Here is an 18,122-nt window from a genome sequence, read left to right as displayed (position 1 = left end):
TCCACTTTCCATTGTTGAGTTTTTTTCTACTTTTAAATGAGTATTTTACATAAAGAAAAATATACAGTTCAAGTTACCCAACTCAGGAGATTTATCTGGCTTATGGTGAATTATAACATAGTGATCACTGGGCATATGCCAACCAACCCACACAATGGGGCATGACCACTAGTGCCAGAATATTCTTCCCTGAGCCCCTGACTGCTTCTCTCCTACTCTAAATTAGCCACCTTCTGGGTATTTCACACCATTAATTAGTTTTGACTGACCCAAAGGACATGATGTTTTACATGCTCTTTTGGATCTCAGTTCTTTAAAATTGTTTTGTGGATGTTAGTTGTGTTGTCAAACAGACCAATAGCTTGCTATTTCCTGCTATAAAGCCTTTCATGGAATGAATAGACTACGTCTTGTACAATCATTGTTTAGAGTTAATTCTAGATATTCTGGGTTTGTTAATGTCACCATAAATTGACAACCTTCTATAAATTTCATTTCATAGTTGTCAATAGAATATTGATTTTTTAAACTACATTTTATAAAACATATAAAAATGATTGATTTTTAAATATGAGCCAGACATTTAGCTAAATCTATTTAATCTAAACATACACACACATACACATACTTGAGATTTCCTGAACTTGCAATCATGCTGCCTCTAAATAAAAATGCTCTTATTTATTCCTTTCTGATTCTTAAGACTTGTGTTGCCCAGAGCACTGCCAAGAAACAGACATCCCCACCTGATCCCTGTTGTCGTGGGGACAGTGATTAGTTGTTGATGTGAAATATGCTTGCTGTGTCTTTCTTGTAGTCACGCTCTCTATGTACAATCAAGAGTCTTTCACAGATGCTGCACCTACCAAAGGCTTTCTCTGTGTCAACCCAAGTCACTTTCGTTTTTTCGTTATAGTTTCGCTATGGAGACCAACCCTGGTACCCAAATATTACCACAGCTTTGCTGTTTGCCTGTGCGGTCCATGACTGCGTTAGTTTCATTCCGATAACTAAAGTGGCGTGTATTCGGACAGTTACTTCCAGGGCCTCCGTAGGGACAGGCAACATCACCAAGCTTAAGTGGAACACATTCAAACACCGGCAGCTCTCCCTTCCATTCCATCCAGGAATACTTTTCCTATGATCCATGTAGCTCCATCCACAAGCATTTGGTACAATTCTCTGAAGATGACATCTGGACCTACAAAATTTGTGTTTGGGTTCTGAGGGATTTGCTTGGCTTGGTGGTGAGTTTTTCAATGACATCATCATTTTCTTTAGGCTCTAGGACACTGGGATATTCTATTTCTGCTCACACAGTTTTGGCAGGTTGTGATTTTAAAATAATTTGGTCACTTACCTAAAATTTCAGTTTTGTTATCATGAATCATTCATTAAATCCTCTCCTGTTTAAGATTTGGAGTGGCGTCGCACTTCTCCTGCTTTGCTTATGTGAGCTGGCTCTGAGTGGCCAAGGCTTCTAAGCAGGACTCTCGATGTTGTTAGTCTCACAGAGGGCTGGCATTTGGCTTTGGTGTTCCTGTCTAGGAAACGTTAAGCTTTCAGTTCACTAGGTTTGACTTTTGCTTTTCTTTTTCTTTCCTTCTGCTTTCTCTTGGTTTCTCTTCCTTTGTGTCTACGCTTAAAAATTCTCCTCTCAGCCAGTTAAAGGCTTGCAGTTCTCACGCACCCCTCACACCTCACAGCCTCCTGGTCTTCTCTACTCTGATGGCCCCCACTGCTGGCAGCCCGCAAGGCAACCCGCCCATTTGTACAACTGTGCCAGTCTTCCAAGGCCTTCCTCTTATGCCACTTTCTCCAAGAAACATTGTCTGCCCTCCCTCATTTGACATCTTGTGGGTTCCCATAGCCCGTGTCTGCCTCTCCTATCTAATTTTGTGACCTGGGTATCCACCCTTGTGTTACCACCTTAACGACGGACAGCTCAGCTGTGGGCTTTTTATTGTTGTTGTTATTTTAAAGATCTACTATATGGTACTGTGCGCAGAGTAAACACACAAGTGTGATTCAAATTCAGGAGTGGTATTTTTGCAGCTAAGAAAGTTAACGGAGGTGATTACCAACTAGAAACCTAGTCAAGCAATCAGATTAAATAAATCACAGGAAGAGCTCCAGCAAGAAAGGGAAAAATGCTGTATTTTTCCTTTTATCTTACTTGCTCTAAAAACAATTAAATATCATTAAGAGCTACATTTAATGGGTCATTTTGCTTTTGCCATTTTTGGATGTCATTTACAACCCGCAATTCCTCCCTTACTTAAGAGAAATAGTTAAGTGGGACAGGAAACAGTTTCAAGCTGTGAGATGAAAATAGGAAGAAATTTCCCAAGGGCGGGAGGGGGGATAAGCTACGGAATAATCCCAGTCTCACAAACGAATGAAGCAGATTTTTTAAAAGGCCTTTATGATTGGATTTAAGACTTGCTACACAGGAGGAAACATAAACCTGACACAGTAAATCTGACCAAGAACCTCAGCTGGGAGCTCACAGGTACCAGGTGTGACCCTACTATTATTATCTGCTAAAGGGGCATAGTATCAACCTGCGCCTGTGCCTCTTTTCCAAGAGATTAGTGTGGTTCTCAGACCTTATCAGAGAAGCTTCTCCTTGCTGTATGGTGGTTAACCCAACACTCAAAACCAGTGAGAGTATACAGAGTAGGTGTTGACCGAGTGTTTAGCCAAAATGAGACTCTCTGTCACACAAATACAAAACGTCTCCAGGGGCCATCCCAAAAAGGGGCAGGACGATTTTAAGATCTAAAAGTCAAGGAAGACCAGAGTAACGTGATCGTCAGGGCAACAGTAGCTGCTGTTACTTGAGGGCTCTCAGCAGCTGCTGTTGCCTGCACAAGACACACAAAAGATCAAACTATTGTACATCCCGGTGTGGAGGGGGGAGGAACTCATAACCCTCCACCCCTACCTTAGGACCATAGAAATGCAATGGTATCTGAGGGAGGGAGAATTAGTTTTCCCTTTAGGGGTACGGCCCCTGGTAGGCCAGTAACACATCAGTTAATAGCTATATATCAAGAATTATATGGGCAACACAAAATGGGCTGAGTGGGTTAATAAAAATAAATTTTTAGTTGATCAGGGTAGGGAGGTGGGGAAATCTGGGAGAAATTAGGGGAGAGAAGTAAAGAGTGAATATGATCAAAATATATAAAATTCCAAAAAATAGGAAAACACAGATTCATTTTTATTTAAAACAAAAACAGGACTTTGCAAGCCTGAACAAGTCACACCTCACTGTTAAAAGACTTCACGATACGACTCAGACCTCTGAGTAGGAGACAGGATACAGGCTGGCTACAAGAGACACATCTGAAGGCCAGAGAACACATGAGTGAAACGAATTAGCCCTGTCTCACGGCACCAAGCACAGCACTGAACTTGGGCAAACCCACATGGCTTCTCCAACACTCGGAGCCGACTCTGCTAACCTAAGATGCAAGTCCCTGCGTGTTTTCCCAAGTAAGTGCGGAAGGGGACGCCACCGGACCTGTGAGCCGTGCTAGCACAACCGTACAACAGAAGGCACAAAACAGGTGCGCGGTGAGCACTGTGTGACTGGCAAAGAGTATTCGCCTAACTCCCAGCCGCCAGCCAGCTAGCTGTGGGGTCTGAAGCGGTCGCTTCTTTTCCCTGAACCATAGCTTTATCATCTGGATCGGGATCTCAGTGTCTACTCCTGGGTTTGCGGTGACCACCTCACGTCTGTATGTGGGAGCAGACTCCGCTCTTGGCACACGAGGCCCTTTTGCTTGATGTTCTTACCACTTTGGTTGCTTTTGTTTATCATCCGTAAAAAGAATAGGAACTTTGCTTGCTTGTTTTTGTTTGCTGTGCATTTTGCTTTACGGGCATACAACCCCGGGGGATCAAAGCAGAGTATCACACAGACTGATGAGCACTCTACCTCAGAATCACAACTGTGGTGGGTTCATATTCTTCAGCAGATCTTATCAAATGGATATCCCCGAAAGATGCAAGAGCTTTAGTAAAAACTTCAGACATCATACTGGATCTGGGGAGCTTGTTAATTACAGACGATTAGGAAGCCAAAACACAGGCTTTCCGTATGGGCCTTTCTTGTTCCAGACAGGTGGCCGGGTAGTGCATGCCTTCAGTCAAAGCACTGGGAGGCAGAGGCAGGCGGATCTCTCAGTTCAAGACCAAGCCTACACAGAGAAACCCTGTATCGAGGAAAAATATCTCAAGAGCCTTCCCGTGGCTCACAGAAGGGCACGTTTGCATTCAGCTGTGTCTTGGGGTAGAATCTGGCTTTTATTTCTAAGACTGAACATTGTACTTTGTCTCTGGGCCCAGGTCAGTGATGCTGTCCTGCAGATGGGCTCCCATTCCCCTGGAAGCAATCTTAACATTTGATCAAACTCAGTTCATTTGGTTGACAGGGAGTAGGACAACATACGAATCCAGACCTGGTTCCACCATAGCCAATAACCACCATGATATGACCTGAGTCCTGGGATCAAGAGTCAGGGATACTGTGAGACAGCCAGGAGGTGATTTTGGACTCTAGACCTTATTTAGGTTTATTTCATTCATCTTTGGGACAGGTGGACATGAAGTTTTATATGCTATCTCAGTAGTCATCATTTTTCCAATGGTGCTTGAATCTCTATATTAAAGCAAAATAAAACAAAAGCCTAATTTTTCCCTTCTCTTGCTTCTGTGAATTTGGGGGCTGTTACAGCCACTGTCCTCAGACAGGTAGGGAAAAACTGTCTGAAAACAGGTCTTCTAAAGGACAAGACAAGAGATGGAATGAGACGAAAAGGCGTGTGCAGATATTTCTTGAGCTCCTACATCAAACTGTTTTGGTTTGGTTTTATCGCTGTTACTGTTGTTTTGCTTTTTTTCCCAGTTAAACGGCCAATCAATTTCTCTGTGACTTCAACAGCTTTGAATTAGACTCTCACTAACTTACGAGTTCAAACAAGAAAAGTTTTCAAACTAGTTGACAAGTACTACCATTCATATACTTAATATGTTTTCATTTTTAAAAATGGATAAAGTTGATCGATAAGCTCAATGAAAACTTCGGGCAGAACGATCATGCTAGATCTATAATAAAGACAGGTTAAGAACGCATTTTTTTCCCAAAGGCATTAGCACTAAAGAGAGAAAAAATGAAACCCCAGCCTTTGAGCTGTGGTTGCAGGCTGTTCTCCAGAAGAGCAGAAAGGAGTTTAGTGGAGAATCAGGAAGGGGACTCTCAGGTGCTCCACAAGGAAGGAACCTTCTCAGAGACTCACAGCACACAGTTTTCTACGTGCAAATGAGGAACATACCTGCCAAATCAAACCAGGGCCAAATCTAAAACTTGCAGATTCCTGCAAGAAGAGAAACGGTCAGTGGCGCAGTTTTCTTCCCTGCCTCTGGGTTTCACTCAGGGGACATGGTGAGAGGTGTGTGTGCTGAGGGTTGTCCCTTACTGGGATGCAGATGGCCTTCTCCAGGGCTAACCTTGCAGAGACTTTCACAGGAATCAGCCAGTGGAGGGCTTTCAGAAAGTCCAGGAAAGGAGCTCAAAAGGCAAGTGAGGGATAATCTATCAGCTCCAACTCATCCATCTTCCTGAGACTAGGGGACACTTTAAAGAGAGCCTGTTCTGTATTTCTGAAAAGGACATGGTGGTACAGGTAACCCTGGCATTTGGGGTGAAAAGACAGGAGGACCCGGAGTTCATGGTCACCCTTGATTACATAGTAAATTGAAGCCAGCTTGAGATACCTGGGGCATGAGACCTCTTTAAAAAATTATCTAACTTTAGATTTGGAAAGGCACTAGATAGCAAGGATGATGTTCAGCCAAATCTGAGACAAAGCACAACGTCAAACTCCGAGCTCTGAGTTTAAGTTCTTTTCAGTGGTGCCCTATAAGATTTGTCCTGTCTGGGTTCCCAACACTCTCTAATTTCTAATGCACAAAACTGGATGAGATCAGAGCCTCTGTCACAAGTCTACATGTGTCACAGGAGATGACCCTGCACCAAGGGCCTCCATAACTCAGTTTACATATCTGCAGTCTAGGTGCTAATGGAACCAGGGATAAAAGATAAAACTCATGTGATCTGGGAGGCATCAAAATGACAGCAGAACGGTGACTCTGTTCCCAAGACAAACACTGATGTTCACTTGTCCTAAAAATATGGTTCTACACCTATGCTCAGCACCGCCAGCATCCGTAAGTGAAAACTCTAGGCTCACTTAACTGAGAACATACTTACGTTAATTTTGCTCTTATATTTTATGCCTCCCAAATGTGAAACTAAATGAATGTTCTTTACTCCCTTTTTTCTCATATAATAAAATATGAAGCTGGAATAGTAAATAGAATAAAACAGAATTTCTACTTTAAACAGTCACCAAAAATGTAGTAGTAGTCTTTAAATGGAGACATTTAACAAGAGAACACTTACCATCAGAGACAAGGAGCCTCTCAAGGGATCTCTAGAACTCTCCTTTTCTTTAAAGAAATGGAAGTTTGGAAACAGATTATGTACATCCTCTTTTTATTACTTTTTTGTGAACATGGAGGCAGGCGATGCAAAGGGAGGAAGATGGGAGGAAGAGTCACACTTCTAAAATAAGCTCATTTCTCTCCTGTCTCTGTCTCTGTCTCTGTCTCTGTCTCTCTCTCTCTCTCATATCTCTCTCTCTTGTGTGTGTGGGGGTGTCATGTTTTGTTTCAAGCTTTAGTTTTGATTTTTTTCCTCTTCATTCTAATTTCAGTTTTGGTTGCAATGAGAAGTAGGAATGCCAGTGATAAGCCATTGTCCTCTAACAAGAGAATGAAGTTACATACATTAACAGCCACAGCCCACAAGCTGGTATTAATCCTTACTGTTCAATCCTCCTAAGATTTCATCCAAATGACACTTTTCAAACCAACCTGCCCAAGTATCTCCTGAATGTCCTGATTCCTGTAACTGTCCTGGAGATGTGTAGCTGTAAAGTCAATGTTTTATACTACTATCACGAAACAAAACCCTCAAGTAAAAACACTGCCTCTGATTCGTTTTTAAAAAAAAATATATCTTGCCACAATTGTACATGCCGATAATTCAACAGTTCACGTGAGCTTTTCTCTATGGACTGGGAACTCCTGACAGACAACTGGAGATCACATACTGTGAGACAGGAATGTCAGCAACCTGTGAGCAAGCTTCGGGGCTCTCACAGGACAATGGGGTCTGGGAATCTGAGTGTGAACTCAGGTATGGAATCTACAAGCTGCAGCTATATTCATGCTGAAAACATTTTTCTCCCTAATAGAACAATTTAAATAAAATTATTCATTCTTAAATAATTTTACCATTTGTTTCCTTCCAGCAAAAAAAAAGAAAATTTGGTATACAAGAGTTCCAATGTCTAGACATTGGCAAACCAAACATGTTTCATTTACATTTGCTTCCTGATCAGAGACCAGGATGTGCCCCTTACCACCGACTTGATTATTCCTCATATGCCCTAAACTCAGTCAGGAGGATTTCATTTTTTATTCCTTGGAATAGTTTCTCTCCATGCTTCTCAATAACACTTCGATACTTTGCAAGCATTTAATAAATTACTCTTACTTCCAGCCTGGCTAAGAAGAGGAGGCTGGAGTTAAAAGAAAGTATCCTTCTTTGAAAAGTGGACACTGGGGACAGCAGAGCTTTCTGATTTAATGACTCCAGTGCATCCCCACTTCAAGTCCTGGTCTCTCAGCGCTGTCTGTTCATTGCCATGGGGGAGGGGTACTTGATTCAGAAGTAAACATTTGTAATGCCCAAACAAGCGAGTGCTTTAAAGGCATTGGTGACAGTCTGGGAAGGAGCCCAGCTCCTTTCAAACACGGGCTACTTGAGCCCTTTATTCTTTGGACTGGAAAAGCTCTTTAATTAAAAGGCCAATAAATGAAATGCACCAGGAACAGCAAAACGAGCCAGAAACAGAACACCCTCCATGGTGTCTAGAGGAAAGCACTGAACTCCCATGCACATGTTTGTCGTGCGCTGTCCTGTCACAACAAACTCCCAGGCACAGCTGGTTTTGACAAGCATGCTTAGTTCTTACCTTCATTTCGATGACAGTCTGGAGAGCCTTCGTCTTGGCTGGCTCGGGCTGAAGTTGGCTTCTTCGGTGCAGTTCCTGGGGAGGAACACGATAGAAATAAGCCTGACGGTTCATCCTTCTGCTACACCACGCCCTTCACACAGCTACCACACAGCCCACCAGGTCCAGCTTCCCTGCATGCAGCCACAAACAGGCCACAGGTGCCTCTTCCCCCGACGCTCCTCAGCGTCCCTCCTGCCTGCAGCCGTGTTCCGGTGAAACGCTCCTGGCACATGCGCTATTTCTGAAGCGTCCATCAATAATTAATGTCAACTGTGACAGAGCCAGAAAGTAATCATAGTCCAAACACTGTTCAACACGGACTGGTGCCCGGTCTTCAGATCATAATTTACTAAATTATATTACTCGGTGCTCCCAGCACAGACACAGCAGGGAGACGGAAGAAAGAAAATGACTAACGTGACTGCAAATCTGCCACTTGCTTCCTCGAATGGCACTCTGAGATGGAGGTAGGTTTGCAGTGTGCAATCTAAAGCCATTTCAATACAACTGTGACACGTTCTGGAGTGGTCCGGTGAGCCCTGTGAATCTCTCACTTCTGAATTTACACTTTTGGTTCTTGTTCAAAATCACATCTGTGGGTGATATGCTTAATGCTTACAGATCATGATGCCAAGAAATTAAAACCAACTATGTCAAAGGAGAGACAAAACTGGTCAAAGACAGATGTATACCCAGGAACTCCTGGAAGGCTGGCTGAGGCTCCCTTAGCTACAGAGCCAACAGCATCATTACGATGTTGAGCCTGAAGGAAACATTTGCCAAGACTTTGAGAAGTCATCTTAGCAGAAGAGGAAACACAAGGTTTGTTCTTGCTGTGCTCTGATTTTCTTCACAAATACCAGCAGTTTTGTGAGAGTCATTACCAGGAGCGTACACACAGGGCTCACATATCCAGGCTGCTGTTACAGGCCCTTTATGGAGATTCCATTAAGATTTACTTCTGATTCCAGAAAAAAACAGTTGGTAATCGATATGGAGTACCTCTAAGCTTTTGAACCATAAACATTAGTGTTAGAGTGGACAACATGGTTAACATCTAGCTTTGCCCAGAAGGACATTTTAAGTGAACTACTTCCCATCACTTCCACCGAACGTCACCACCATTCCATAAAGACAGGAGACACTGATATAAAAACTGTTAGGAAATCCACACTAAAAGACAGTCCTATCCAGGACGGGGCAGATGAGCAGGTAACCTAACAAGCATCCTCCTTTGACAACCTTTTATGCCAATGACCGAAAGGTCCTGACCAAGTGCTGAAGATGGACTGGGGACATATCACCCCCAACCTCATCCCGGAGTTCTGAGGATCCCATCCCAACCTCCACATTCCAAGCAATATGAATCAGCAATCTTACGGAATATTGTTTCTCAAACACTGATTTTTACAACTTTCCTCAATTCTTTAAGATGCCCTCACCTCAGCAAACACGTTTCTGCTGGTAACACATCCCTGGAAGGGACAGGGTCTACAACTACTGATCCTATTACATGAAGAAAGAAACTGAGGTCTCTGTCCTTCTAGAGGCTGGGGGCTGAAGGGATCAGGTAATGTGGACATTGTTCAGCTCCCTGGAGGTGACAAGGGCCTTTGAAAGACTGACCTTGTAAACACTTGCCCTCCATTTAGCATCTAATGTCCCTGGTACTTCTTGTTTCTTGGATGTCTTGGCACTAACAAATGAGGAAGATGGCCTAGAAGGAGAACCCAAGGTACTTCCGGCAAACAAGTCAGCCCTAGCGACGACCATGGGCCACTTCAGGTCACCTAGGTGATCTTACTTAGTGGGGACTTGGGAAGTGCTGGGGGTTGAGACCGTGTTTAACTGGATCCCCGAACTTGCCTTAGAATCTTGGTTGCAAGTGTGGAGGTTGAGAGGTGACAGAACATGTAAGCTGAATGGGACTCCTTGGAGACAAAGGACACTGCCCTCGGACGGGAGTAGGTGTCCCTCATGGGACCTTGGCATCCTTTCAGAAGAGGGTGCCCCAAGAGCAAGCCCGTCCCTCAAGCGCAATGCCCTACATTTGACTGTGTGCACCCCTCGCATGCGCCTTCTCCGTGAGCCTGTCTCCCAGACATGACGCAGGCAGGAGCCGCCTAGAGCCCACGCCATGCTCTGTGAACTATGAACTCGGAGCCATACGTTCAACGCATCGCTTGTCTTAAAAGAGCATCCAATATCAGGTGCTTTGTCGCAGAGTGGAAAACACAGGAAGTATAAAGTAGGACCCCGCTGTGTAGCACTTTCTAGGACCCAGAAACTGAAAAGAAATGCAATGATCTAACAGGAAATGATGGAATAATCAGGTTATCACAATTTACTCAGTTCTGAGTTCATATATTTAATTGTCATACTAGCCAAGAGAACCAGTTTCACTATTCAGCTTTCGTGAGACGCAACCAGCCCAGTTCCATATAAACTTCATGTGAGTCCCACATAAGCTTCATCCCCTAAAGAAGGCTACTTAATCCTCACCACGGCTTCCACTATTGCTGCAGCTTGGCAATCAAATCTCACAGGTCAGCAGTGCTGAGACCAGTTAGTGTCAAAATCATCTTTAAAGAGGGCTGGATAGATGGTCCGCTGACTAGAAGCACTGCTAGTTCTTCCAAAGTGCTCAAGTTCAAGTCCCAGCAACCACAGCATGGTTAACAACCCTCCATAGCTCCAGTTCCAAGGGAATCCAGCGCCCTCTTCTGGCGTCTGCTGGCACTGCATGCATACGGTGCATAGGTGCACATACAGGAAAAACACCCACACACACAAAATAAAAATCAACTAGAAAACCATCATCTTCAGTAAAAGACAAATGTCCAAGCAAGGTGCAGAGCACACCTGTAATCCCAGCACTGAGGCAGCCTGGTCTACACAGCAGCAAGACCCACCTTTTTAAAAGAGGGAAAGCAGAGGAATGATAGTTTCACCATCAATCCTATCCTAGAATAAAAATCAGCAGGCAACTTGAGGAAATAGGTTAACTTTATATAAAAGAGGTCAAAATAATCAAGAAACAACAAATGATTGGAATTAACATAAAAACCAAAGGTTAAAGGTATGTGTTGCTCTGGTTTCTGCAAAACATGAAAACATTAAGTAAACATGCAAAAAAAAAAACAACAACAAAAAAAACGCTAAGCCTGTGCGATAATCCTGCAAAAGTAGAAATAGTTCTCTTTCTAATACACATAATATCTCTCACACAATAAAAAACAGCTCAAAATCCAGACTGGACTTCACATACTATGTTACTCCCTAAGAAAGTAGACACATCCCGGCCTCCCCCTGCCCCCGCTACACCCCCACCCCTGTCCCATACCTGGGGATTGTGATTTGTATTCTCCTGACACTTGCTCTGTAGACCAGGCTTGCCTCGAACTCACAGAGATCCTCCTGCTTCTGCCTCCCGAGTGCTGGGACTAATGGTGTGCACCACCACCACCTAGATGGAAATTGTTAACTCTTACCCTCAGGGTACTCTGTCAATTGTATCCTCCATTTGTAAAGATTACCTTGATCTCCAGGTGTCAGGTAAGGGACTATACTAAACTGTGTGCTGAGTATGCAGACAGTCCTGAGGAGTCATCTTAGTATTTCATTCATCTCTAAGAGTCTGGTAATGCTCACTGAGCCCCACCAGAGAGGACCAGTGACCCCCAAAGACTTGGGCTCCTCTTCCACAGTGCAGAATTGTTAGCAAGCACCCTTCACCAACACCCTTGTATCTAAACTGAGCTTCCTAGCTAATGGAACTTAGACAGCAATAAGAAATCACCTCCCAGAGAAACTTCTCAGCTATTCCTAGGCCTCCTTCCTTTCTATCTACAAAACTGGAGCTGAAGGACTCCTAGATCCAAGAAGCTAGCAAGGCCTTAATCCAGAAGAGGCCTGGATCCCTGATGCATGGGAAGTCTGAAAAGTCTGAATGTCTGCAGAGGAAGAGAGAGTAAATGAACAAGACACTCCTGTGAAGCTACGTCTTGAAGCTTGCAGGCTTTACCTGGAGAAACCCCAGCTCTCTGCTTTAGCTCCTGCAATGACTGCAGAGAAAAGAACACCTCATCAGTCCTGTGCTGTTTGCAGCTCTTGAACTGCTGCAGAGACTTCAGTATGGGATTGTGCACCCAAGTTTTCCCAAGCAGACAGTAGATGAGCTCTTCCCCGATGCTTATGACTACCCCCATCCATCCGCACCCACCATGCATCTGAAACAGCAAATGGCTTTCCTTAGGAGAATTTGATGTTCTCACCAGGTGTGATGGAGTACAAGTTTATCTTAAGTACACGTCACCTCAAGACTTTTCTGGGTCAAAGATCTCTAAAAGAACCAAATAAAATAAGTGTGGTTTCTCTTTTAGAGTAGACACACACATACACACACACACACACACACACACATACACACACCAGTGTGCAGGCAGTGCCTCAGTATTCCACAGGACCTGGCTCAGAATTTTATCTTTGAACCAGATTTTGGGCTAAAACTCAATTGTTGTAGGAAAAGAGCACTGCATTGAGAGTCACAAACCAGGAGCCTATATCCCAGCCTGAGGTCCTGGCCTCCCCCTCCTCCCCCTCTCTGAAGCAAAGGAAAGGCATCTTCAGGGGGGTGAGACGGGAATGGAACCACAAGGCCTTCTAGCCTGAGAACAGCGCTGATTTAACAGGCAGTTGGCTCTGAAATGCTTATCTCTGGCTGCTGTTCTAGTCACCCCCATTCTCAGTACCAAAAACAAGAAACAGAAATGGGGAGGGGGGGGACTGGCAGTGCAGATCCAACTCACTGCAGCCTTTTCAGCTGATCAACCTAGAAATAGACCAAGACCCTAGAATTCTGGGCGTGAAATCCCAAGTGGCTCATTGGAGTGACAACTCTTGGTACTTAATGAGAGTCTGGGATCTGGTGTTTTCACCAGGATAGACACTAGCTTCCAAGATGAGCCTGGCAAAACAGTGTTCATATATATCTCACATGCTTTCTTCAGTAGACAAAGAGGGAGGAAAAAGAATTCAAAACTTCCTTCACAAAGATGATTGCTATTTTTATCTAGCTCTATCTTACCCTGGTTCTAGAAGTCTATGTTATGAACCAGCTAACACAACTTAGTGCTATTAAATACTATTTTATTATGTTCATGAATCATACATCAGGAATGTATGAAGTGTGGACTAGGAATGATGTGTCCCTATGGCATGATGCCTGGAGCTTGGAACAGGAAGGATTGCAGCCACCTCAAGAGGGCTTCTTTTCCTAACTGTATTTCAATGTACCTGGAAAACAATTTGAAGGCTGAGCTTGGCTAGAGTCGTCTCTCTGAGAACAAATGTACAGCCTCACTATATGGCCTGGGCGTCCTCCAAGCATGGCAGCCTCAAGATAAAGTCACTTCCTATACCTACACAGAAAGCCTCCAAGAACCAAGAGTTCTGGAGAACAAGCAGGAGATTGCATTGTCTCTGGGGATCTAAACCTGCAGCCCTGCTTTGTCACACTCTACAGTTTGAAGCAGTAACAGTCCTTCTCAGGTCCATGTGTGAGGTGCCAAAGAGTCTGCAGCCATGTTTCCTGGCTTCCGCTCTTAGGGCTGGTGACGTAGCTCAGGGGCAAGGCACTTGCTGGCATGGGTAAAGCTCTGGATTCAGGCCCTGGCATCACAGGGGGAGGAAAACTGTAAAGACTGTCACTCTACAGAGGAAAGCCAACTGGAGAAATTAATAAGAAAAGAATAGCAGAGTCTTAAATACCAACCCACATCAGTGTTGGATACTAAAGCCCTATATTTGGCATCCGCTAGGGAGACACTTATTTTCCATTAGAAAAATAAGGCTGGAAGATCAGTGCAAAGGGCAAGGCATTGTATGAGACACTCATATACCATTGGTTATTTAACTACTGACTTAGCACTATTCAGCTCATCTTTAACTCATCATTGATCCAAGCGCTGCTTTAGATTCATATAGTTAAGTTCATACCGTCATTTTCACAATTACCGTCATTTTCACAATAACCAAAAGGTAGAAACAACTTAAAGTGTTCATCCACGAATAAAAAGACAAACAAAATGTTAAAATGCATACCGTGGGAAGATTTTTTTAACACCTATTACAACATAGGTGTTGAAGACATTATGTTGAGTGCAATAGGCCGGTTACAAATACAAAAATAAAGATAGCAAGAAGCAGGGTGTGTGTGGCTGGATTTGGCGTTTCAGCAAAAGGAAAGCTGTAGAGACATTGTCATACAACAATGTGGGGAACTTAACACTACTGACTCATGTACAAAAACGGTTAAAGTTGTAGGGTTTTTTTGTTTTTTGTTTTTTACCAGAACTACAGCCTTTCAGCGGGCATCAGCATAACAGCAATTGATGAAATCCTACAAGCTGCCTGATTTCTACCCATGCAGAAAGTGTCCTTGTGGCAGTAGCTGGCCGTGCATCTCATTGTGCTTTCATTACATGGACAGCATGAAGCTGTCCACTGCCTTTTAAGTTACAGAAATACCAGATATGCATATCGAAGTTTCGTTTGGGAGCAACAATATCTATGTTTTGAGAATCTATCTATATAAGGTTTTCCTATTTTTCATTTTTCCATTACAAATAAACTTTCAAAAACCTAAATAGTAGTTGGGGCAAAAGCCCAATCCTGTCCCACGTATCTGAGACTTATAACAATTATCTCCTTTCTTGAACAAGCTGTCATTTCCCCCTTGGGTTAATATTTCTCTCATTCTCTTTTGTCTACAAGGTTGGACAGTTTGCAGATCATAGGCCCAATACAGCTCGCCATCTGTCTTGACGAATAAAGTTTTATTGGAGCACTGCCTTTGCTTGCTCCTATTCTGTAACTACATGGCTTAGTAGCAGAGACCAGAGGTATTTGCTAACCTCGCCCTTTACATACAACTTTTTAATCTCTTACCTAGGATTTCTTTAATACACATCCTAGCAACCTCAGAAAGATGCATCCATTTCTTCAATGGCAGTTTAAAATATGAACCCATTCTTTGCATTCCCTTTACAGGACGCTACCTTGACTGTCACCGTGGACTGGACTCAGCAAGCCTCTTTTGACAAATGGAATATGCTGGACATGGTATATGTGACTGCTGAGGTATGGGCATCAAAGATTGTACGGCTTCCTTATTCTTGAATCACTTGCTGTATGGGGAGCCATGTGCCACATCATAAGACTACCAAGCCATTCTGTGAAGAAGCCCATGTGAAAAGAAATCGGACCTCCTGCCAACATCTGTATGAATGAACTATCACAGAGGTGGCTCATCCTGTCCCAGCCAAGCCTTCAAATGACAACAGCTCTGTCTAGGAGCAACCTCATGAGTGGCCTTTAGGCTAAGCCTCCCCAGTTAAGCAACTTGGCGGTTACTGACCCACAGAATCTGTGAAATAGCAAATGGTCAGTGTTTTAAGCCATGAGCATTTGGAAGGGATATACTCCTAAATTATAAACCTATCACAGGAAGGTTAGCTGACCCTCCAGACGACTGCAGGTTCCACACCTTCTCATACCCCTCATGGCTTTTAATGTACTTTCCTTCAATCACTGAATACAGCTTCAGTTTTACACTAACTTATAAAACTGGGAACAGCTGATTAATGTGTGTCTGTCACCGAGCGGTAAACTCCATGAACACTCTGTTTCTACTACATTCTCTGAAAGCACCGATGTGCCTGCCAGGAATGGATGGCCAACACTCTCTGGCCACTGAAACAGAACAAATGGCATTGTGCTCAGGAGCCTGGAGGCTCCGCCCAGCTTCCAACCGAAAGCAGGTGCTGCGAGGGTAATAGCTAGGAGTTACTTATGCACAGCTATGTGTGAAGCAATCTTCTAAGCACTTTATAAATATTAATGTGTTTAATTCTCAAAATAACCTCCTCAGGCAGGTACTATTATTATCACCATTTTTCACTTGAGACAGGAGCAGAGAAGTTAGCAATTTGCCCAAGAAAAACCTGATATGAACTGCAGGGATTTGTTGCAGGCAGCCTGACTCCAAATCTTGGGGTGCTAATCAAAACCTGGGGTTTGCCACTTGGCTTTGATCTGACATTGGAATTGACGCCCTGGTTGCCTTCTTTCATCGTAGTAACATCCCTGTGTCTCCTTTGGCTTGACCTTCTGTTTCCCATTGCTTTCTTCAGTACTTGAACACATGAAGACATCTATCTCAATAATAAATAAATAGCTCTGATATCCATATTAAAGATTAAAAGATAAGCATGAATAGGCACACAGAAGTAGGGGAAGGACAATTCTCTTCCAATAAAGCAACTCTCCGTATCTGTGAGTCCTCCACTTCTCAATTTAATCAGCTCTAGACTAAAAACTATTAGGGAATCCTGCATGCATGGGAAAGGGGCCACCAAGACCCCATCACTATCTGAGGAACTACTGCTGTTGGAGGAAATGGAGTTATAGTTGGGGATATGGCCAGACCATTTGGCAGGTTGCCCGAGCCTTGGTGGATGGCCCCAAACCCATGTGCATGTCGGCGGCGCTCATTAGATTCAGTTAGTTATTAAAAGAGACAGGGAGGTATTAGGAGCCTCAGGAGAATTTGGAATGGGGTAGGGGTGGGTATGATCAAGACACATTGTATATATGCATGAAACTTTCAATGAATAAACAAATACTAGGAAAAATGTGCCTGCACAGGGCAAGGGGGCTTTTTTCTTGCCGTTATTCTATCAATAGTAGAGTGTAACAATGGTTTGTACAGCATTTATAATATATGAAAGAATCTAGAGATGCTTAAAGCACACAGAGGGATGAAAACAGGTTACATGAAAATCTACTGTGCCACAGAGGAGCAGGCACAGACTTTGGTCCTAGGATTAAGCTATCTCACACTTTGGAACTCCATTTATTAGCAACCTTGTCAAACATTTTAAAACAATGTAAAATAGTTAAATAATAAGAATTAACAAGGCTGGGTCAGCGGGAAATGATACTGAAATTTGGGTCCTGCAGATGTCTTTTCCAAGACCCCCGTGGAATATTTAAGGACTCACTACATAGCAAGTTACAAAGGAACACTACTAATGTGTTACAAAAGGCAGAAGTGAGATACAGACCTCATTCTTTTCTGCACAGCACAAAGCAAGAAACTGATAATCTCAGAGACCAGTTCGAAATGTGACCTTGGGCAAGGTGCTGGATGTTCTCTTACCCTCAGTTTGTTCCCTTGTATCAGGCATATCTCAGGGAGCGGCGAGGTTGAACTAAGCTCGGGACACACTTAGCTGGGCTTCCACAGAGGACGCATCGGACAAATGAATCGTATTGTTACTGTTGTTGCTCTTGGATCTTTGTTAGCATCCCTGGAAAGCTCTTAGAAGTAGAGCCTGGCAGAATGCCTCCCTTGTCCACTTTTTCTGTGCTTTGAAACCAGAGACCACATGCCCACCATTCATACATACGAACGGACGATGGAAGTGTTTACCGAAGACCAGTGCCTGCCATGTAAGATACACCAGAACCTCAGCCTCCACGTCTCACGCCTGCCTTCTCACTGGATTTCATAGCCCACCTCAAGCACTCAAAAAACCGTTGGAAAGGACATAGTAACCAAGAGCACGCTGGGAGGTGAGAGCCAAGAGAGGGGGCATTAGGGGGAAGATTGTAGAAGGTCATGAAGATCTGTATAAAAATTTGTTCTGTCAACACAAAAAGCAGCTCTTGCCTCAAGGGGACGAAGAGACTGTCCTGGAACCAAATCTGAGTGGCCAAGGACCAGGCATCGTGGAACTAGGTTGCCAAGGTTCCACGCCCCCACGTGGAAGTATATAGCAGGGAGTCTATAGCATCAAAACAAAGAAAGTCACAAATCATGGTGGGTAAGTTGGAGAGGTGGTCACAGCAGATGGGGATCTCTCTTACAGGTCTCTGATGACATCCGTTGACAGTTTTAGCTTCTGG

The 18,122-nt window shown here is 43.7% G+C and overlaps 1 protein-coding gene across 15 annotated transcripts in view; it reads right to left on the bottom strand.

Annotated features, from left to right (window-relative positions):
- Positions 1-18,122, bottom strand: part of Erc2 (ELKS/RAB6-interacting/CAST family member 2) — an 880,091-nt gene that overhangs the window by 604,961 nt on the left and 257,008 nt on the right. For all 15 annotated transcript variants that reach the window (XR_002384370.2, XM_021231590.2, XM_013118849.3 and 12 more), the window contains one exon: positions 8,112-8,186. Coding sequence is in view for 14 of the 15 variants with exons in the window: in XM_021231590.2 (XP_021087249.1) it covers positions 8,112-8,186 (75 nt within the window). In the remaining variant the exon portion in view is untranslated. The remainder of the gene's footprint in view (positions 1-8,111; positions 8,187-18,122) is intronic.

The sequence above is a fragment of the Mesocricetus auratus genome, unplaced genomic scaffold, assembly GCF_017639785.1.
Source record: "Mesocricetus auratus isolate SY011 unplaced genomic scaffold, BCM_Maur_2.0 Super-Scaffold_100006, whole genome shotgun sequence".
In the NCBI taxonomy this organism is placed as follows: Eukaryota; Metazoa; Chordata; class Mammalia; order Rodentia; family Cricetidae; genus Mesocricetus; species Mesocricetus auratus.
This window is presented reverse-complemented; position numbering and strand designations above follow the sequence as displayed.